Source organism: Populus nigra, chromosome 15 (genome assembly GCF_951802175.1).
Source record: "Populus nigra chromosome 15, ddPopNigr1.1, whole genome shotgun sequence".
Taxonomy (NCBI): domain Eukaryota; kingdom Viridiplantae; phylum Streptophyta; class Magnoliopsida; order Malpighiales; family Salicaceae; genus Populus; species Populus nigra.
The window spans coordinates 4,773,063-4,779,569 of record NC_084866.1 but is presented as its reverse complement, the minus strand read 5'-3'; the positions used below and the strand labels follow the sequence as shown (position 1 = coordinate 4,779,569).

Genomic DNA, 6,507 nt, shown 5'->3' with positions numbered 1-6,507 from the left:
ATATATTGTGAGGGTATTTGAAATGTAAGAAATAAGCTTATTTTTCAGGATAAGGTGCCAAATTGGAATACTTTGTTCGAAGTTATACTGCAATACTTTGCCTTTTAGTCTAAGGGAGGGTGTTTGAGAGTGTAGTGCTGATTGTTTTTTAAAGTATTTTATTTTTGAAATATATTAAAATAATATATATTTTTATTTTTTAGAAATTATTTTTCATATTAGTACATTAAAATGATCTGAAAAACACTATTTTTTTAATTAATTTGAAGTAAAGAAAAAAATAAAATAAAAATTATTTTTTAAAAAATATTTTTAAAATAAAAAAATAAATGATATGGAAGTTAAAAAATTAGAGTTTGATTTGATTAAGGCCTGGCTATATTTTTTACTTGTTAGATTAATAACGTGCTAGTATCCTTTTACAGGATTATTTCTTATTTGCTACTTTTTTTCATCAGGCTTTAGTTCTCAGAATTAGATAGACTTTGTAATTCCTTTTAGCTTTAATATCATACACTTAGTAGTATTATGGTATACTCAATAAATCCTCTCAATTATTAACAAAAAAAAAGCGAGCAAATTCTGATCAATTACAACAAATGTAATATTATTAACCAAATACAAGGTGTTGTTAAAGGTGTTGTTAAATCATTAAAGCTGTATGCACAATATATTATTAATTGGAATAGTATTTTTTTTTAACTTATTTTTAGTTTTGTTTTTCAATTTCACTCTTCACCAATCCAATATTCTTCTTCTTTTTTTTTAAGTTTTTTTTTCGATTTCATCCGTCAATATTAGATTATTTTAGAAATTATACTTTATAATTTTTTTCATTTTATTTTTTGTTGGACTATATACCAGTCTCATAGATTTAGTTTTTGTTTTTCCATTTTAGCTTTCACCATTAGATTTATTAGAAGAGGGGATTTAGATTTATTTTCTATTGCTTTTTATAAATTTATTCTGATCTCATAACCTAATTTGTAGGTTTAATAGGTTATCCCGGGTTGACTCGAATAATTGATCTCGAATTATTTTTTTGAATCGCTTTTCTAATTGATTTTTATTTTATCCTTGAATTTTAAATTGGTTGAGGATTAAACTTCATGATTTGTTTTTAATTTTCTTTCTGTGAGTTTATCTTGATGTCATGACCTGAATCACGAGTTTAACCTGAGTTAATTATATTTGTTTTTTATCCCTTTTTAATTGAAAGTTTTTTTTAAAAAAAACTAGGCATCATAATTTTCTTTGATTTGTTTTTCTATTGGGTTATCCAATTTCATGATTTAAGTCGTGGTTTTGGCAGGTTTCATTTTTTTTTAATTGATTTTTTTTTTCAATTTCACACTTAAACAATTCAATCTTTTTTTTTTCATTTAGTTTTTTTAATCTTAATCTCATCCTTCATTATTAGGTTGCTTGAGAATTGAGCTTAATAATTATTTTCAATTTTCTTTATATAGAGTTATCTCGATCTTATGACTCAAGTAATGGTTTTGGCAGGTTTCATATTTTATCCCTTTTTTATTGATTTTTTTTATTAATTTCACCACCAACAACTTAATTTTTTTTATTTAGTTTTTTTTATCTAAATCTCATCCTTTTGTATTATGTTGTTTGGGAATTGTTTTTTTCAATTTCACCCTTCAAAAACTCAATCATCGTTTTTCATTTAGTTTTTTTTATTTTAATCTCATCCTTTAATATTAGGTTATTTGAAAATTAGGATTCATATTTTTTTTCAATTTGTTTTATGTGGAATTATCTTGGTCTCGTGGATTTTTTTTTCTCGATTTCGACATATATATAACATTGGACTTGTTAGAAATGAAGCATTGTAATATTTTAATTTATTTTTTATAATGTTATCTCAGTCTTATAACTCAGTTTATAGGTTTAATAGGTTAGTCTGAGTTGACTTAGATTGTTTTTTTTTTCTATTTTTAATTTATTTTTTTATTTTATCTTTCAATATTAGGTTGGTTGGAAATTGAGCTCTGTATCTTTTTAATTTATTTTTTATGGGGTTATCTTGATCTCATAACCCTGGTTAACTTAAATAGTTTTTTTTGTTCTTTTTTAATCTTATTTTTTAATTTTAACATTCAACATTAGATTGATTAGGAATAGGTCTTTAAATTTTATTTTAATTTACTTTCTATAAGGTTATTACGGTTTCATTACCAGGATCAAAGATTTAACAGATTAACCAGGATGATTCAATATATCATTGTCTCAATATTTAAAAATATATGTTATTTAATATATCACTTTATCAATATTTAATAAAAAAAATTGGTCTAATATGAATTATTTTTTGAGTTCATAATTAATTTTTTTATTAGAAATCACTTTAGCAATACGTGAATGTTTTTTATATAAAAAAATTTATCCCACCCACAACACAATATTGATTAGTAATCTAGTTTATAATATAATAAAATAAATGAATTAAAAATATTTAATAAAAAAATTCATCTAATATATATTACATTTTAAATTCATAATTAATTTTTTTATTAAAAATTATTTTAACAATACTTGTATATTTTTTTATCTGATTTCACTCACAACAAAACACAACACAGCATTTGACCGATAATCTAGTTTATTGTATAATAAAATAAACAACTTAAACTTAAACAGAAAAAAAGGTTCAAAACCCGAGGTAAAACTGTGGAGCACTATTTAGTACTGTTCATACAAATTTATGGATGCCACAGATCAAATATTTGGCTTTGGACATTCTCTATCTCTCTAAGAAGGAGAAAAAAAGGAGCAGGTGATATGACATATCGACCCGTAAATTGCTAACCTTGCCAAGGTGGTGGCAGATTTTGGTTCCTTCGCCCATATGTTGAAGGGTTAATGTGATCGAGCCAGTCTTTGTGAGGAAATGCTTTGAGACCCAAGAAATCTCTTGTCAAGTCATCATTGCCACCTCCATGAGGACTACCAACAGCAGAAGTTCTAACGTCATGATCACTCCTCCTAAATTGAGATTCTGTTGACTTTGAGAGTATTTCCTGAAAATTACCACTGTCTCTTTTTGGATTCAACATTCCATTGAAATCCTCATTATCAAAGGATGAACCATCAAACCCACTCGCAGAAGATAAAGAACTCATCATATCATGGACTAAAGAAGGCCCTCCTGCATCACTCGCAGCAAGATGTTCCATGATACCAGATGTGACAGCAGCAGCTTTATTCTCTAAAGATACCAGCCCATGGCCAAACCCACTTCCCATCTCTTCACGTGATGACAAATATAAACCAGATGTGACAGCTGGTAACGTGGAACTGAAACCAGGGTTCAGATTAGACATGTGACCTTGGTGGGGTCTAAGTATGGCAGCAGCAGCAGCTGGCGGAGAAGGTTTGCTCATCGTCACCCCCATTTGTGCTGCTTTTTGCAGCAATGCAGTGGCAGACATGTGAGGGGAAACTGTTGATGCGGACTGGAATGGAGGAAGTACAGTAGGGTTAGTGCTAGGGTTTCCATGTTGCAAAAATGACTGGTTAAAATTTTCGGGGAATAGCTGTGAGGAGAGATTGATTTGTGGTGGACCTGTACCAGCATCTCCGATTGGTGGAAAAACTAACCATGGTGGGATACTATATTCTGGTCTAGGGTTAAAATGATGCTGGTTTTGATCATGCTCTCTTTTGACCGACAGGGCTTGTAAATTGATCAGGTGTGAAGCAGAGGAGCCAGGTTGCTGAGAGGAGAGAATAGGGTTTACAGTGATCGCTCGAACACTCTCTTCTGCTAAAGCATCACAGAAGGCTCTGTGGGTGATGAAACTGTCCCTCCTGTAAGCACAAAAAAACAAGCAGAAGAAAACAAAAAGGTATACCATTAAAATGAAGCAAACAGTAGTGAAGTACCACTTCTTTTCTTTATCGCTCTCTCGTGTCTAGCTACTTTTTGTATTTTCGTTCTTTTTCTTAACCAAGGACAATTATATAGTAGATCTAACCATTAAAGTTTCTTAACCTTAGCAACTTTAAAGATAGCGATAATAATTTAACTTAATACAGTCTCTCTCTCTTGCTCTCTGAACTTGAAGCATTTTTTGAAACCATAAGAATATGAAGTCAAGAACTCAAGATACTTTTAACTCACACTAGGAGGAGGCATGTCCATACTACATCATCATTAAGGAGAGCTAGTAAGCTTAATTATAGATCACTAAAGACTAAAAGAAATGAATCTAAACTTTGATCATGGAATGGAATGGAGTGCAAAACTGAATTGTATATAGTACTTGCCTAGAGAAAAGAGTGCCACAATTACATCTATACTCTCTTGTGCCACAAATTTTAGAGTGAGCTTTCCAGTCTGATTGAACTGCATAACGTTTTGAGCACTTTTCACACTTCCACTTCTTCTCACCATGCTTTCTGCTAAAGTGCTTCTTGATCCCTGTAAGGTCCCCAAGAGCCCTTGATGGGTCATGGTGCACACAAGTAACCTCTGGACACACATATACCTTCTTTTTCACCTCTTTGTTTGTTCTTTGCTTTAGCTTCCATGGCAGGTTATGCCCTCTTCTATGAAGTTGAAGATTCTGATCTCTTTTAAATCCTTTGTTACAGATCTCACATATAAATCTGTTTGTTGCCTGCAGACTGTTGGGAGACAAAGCTATCACTTCCGCATCTGGGTCTGATGAAAAATTAAATGAAACCAATATTAAGATACAAATAAAAAGATAATAATGGAACAACTATATATGTATATATATAGCTACTTTAGTTTGCAACCAAGATATATCTGATGGTCTTGATGACTTGAAACCTGGGTTGCCTGGAAAACTTTTTTTCTTCTTTGGTGGCGGTTGATTTGTTGAATCAAAGGAGTGTTGAGGGTATATAGCACCAGTTTCAATTCTGCTGCCTGAAGAAGCACTTACTTCACCAGATGCTGAAGTTAAATTGGACATATTCTCATCCATTACCAGGCCTTTCAATATCTTCTCTCTATATTGAAGAAATAATTACATGACTTCGTGAATGATGACACAAGCTACAAGATGCGCACCCATGAGCCACAGATTAACCTTTTTACATGTGTGACAGAATGTCCTAGGATCTGTGCGGAAACCCTAAGCTAGTAAGGCTAATAAAAGTGGAAAGCAATAAACTAGACCATGTGCACAGAAGCTGATCTCAGCTTGCCTTATTTTCTGAGAATATATTCAGTATGTAATAAATATCCTTTCATTCTCTCTGTAGCCTTCTTGATGATGATCTCACTTCTCTTTCCTTGAAAACTAACAAGAGTCCTAGGAAGAAAGAAAATAAGTACAATACAAAAGAACAAAAAATGGACAAGTAAAAAATAAAACAAGTTCCTAGGTGGATTAGCTTAACTCCTTCAAGACCAGAACAAAGCCTTTGCTTCTTAGCTAGCTAGCTAGCTCGGCTATTTGCCAAGTTCAAGAAGATTAAACAAAACCAACAGCACAAAACATCTGTGAATTAATTGAATCTAAACCGTACCATGCTGGGATGAAATATATATGTAAACATGACTATGACTGTCTGGTGTGTGTGTGGGGGGGGAGAGAGAGAGAGAGAGAGAGAGATCAGAGATGAGGATGAGAAAGGATTCTCCTTTGAAGCCCTCCACACAACCAAAATCAAGATCCAAAGCAACAGTCCTGTTTAATCTGACGTGCGCTTTCTGTCTTTTCCCCTGTTCCCTTTCAAGTCCTAGCTAGAAAATACACGCACTCTCTCTATCTATTTATTTTGTAATAATTGTATTGCCAAATAATTTCCACCTTGTTTTACTCACTGCCACCTTTCCGATCCCATCCTAGAAAAAGAACAGCAGATATAAAGCAATCCAAGTAAAAAGGAGAGTCTCAAAAAGACTGTAATCGCAATACAGCTGCTAGATAGAGAAGAGAGTCATCATATGAAGTTTGATAATCACAGGCTTTTAGCATTCGGTAGGTAAAAGAGTTAAAAAAGCAAAAGCTGTTTCCTCTCTTTCCTCACACCGGCCATAGCATGATTAGCACTGTGATTGAATTCCATCAGACATGCTCACGGGAAATACTTACATATAATAATATATAAGAACATGCTGTCATTCTCTTTTACTGTACGTACTTGTTTAATATACACATTAAAATTAAATACTCCTGTTTACTGTTTATGGCAGAGTGGGTCGGGATCTGCTGTTCATTTGAGGAAAAGAGGATGTCGGTCTGGAAAATACCATTTTGATTTTTCTTCTCTCTAATAATCGTACAAAAAAACCCTCATCAACGCATGCCTATAACTTGGATTTTCTTTTTCCTCTTTTTTTTTTTTTAAAAAAAATAATGCAAACTTGGACGCTACCGCATGCCATATCTTTCTCAACATTTGATGCACTGAATGCAAGTATGAGGTTAGTACTTGGTACTTAGTACACACATCATTTGAAAATACAGTGACAAATGAGCTGTTGCAGTAGTTGACTATTAATATATTTATTTTTGT

At 32.0% G+C, this 6,507-nt stretch overlaps 1 protein-coding gene across 1 annotated transcript; it reads right to left on the bottom strand.

Annotated features, from left to right (window-relative positions):
* Positions 1-2,596: 2,596 nt before the first annotated feature.
* Positions 2,597-5,924, bottom strand: LOC133674312 (protein indeterminate-domain 7-like). Its single transcript, XM_062095358.1, has 3 exons — positions 4,811-5,924; positions 4,282-4,678; positions 2,597-3,822 (listed from the first exon to the last, which is right to left on the bottom strand). The coding sequence occupies exons 1-3, from the start codon at positions 4,965-4,967 to the stop codon at positions 2,817-2,819; spliced, it is 1,560 nt and encodes a 519-aa protein (XP_061951342.1). The 5' UTR covers positions 4,968-5,924; the 3' UTR covers positions 2,597-2,816.
* Between the last annotated feature and the right edge of the window lie 583 nt (positions 5,925-6,507).

What these genes read in the sequence shown, in the direction of transcription:
- LOC133674312 (XM_062095358.1), bottom strand. Translation starts at nt 4,967, where the DNA reads ATGGATGAGAATATGTCCAATTTAACTTCAGCATCTGGTGAAGTAAGT. An exon ending in AAGTTTTCCAGGCAACCCAG is followed by an intron (nt 4,679 to 4,810) that starts GTTTCAAGTCAT and finishes ATTTTTCATCAG; the next exon opens with ACCCAGATGCGGAAGTGATA. An exon ending in TGTGGCACTCTTTTCTCTAG is followed by an intron (nt 3,823 to 4,281) that starts GCAAGTACTATA and finishes TTGTGCTTACAG; the next exon opens with GAGGGACAGTTTCATCACCC.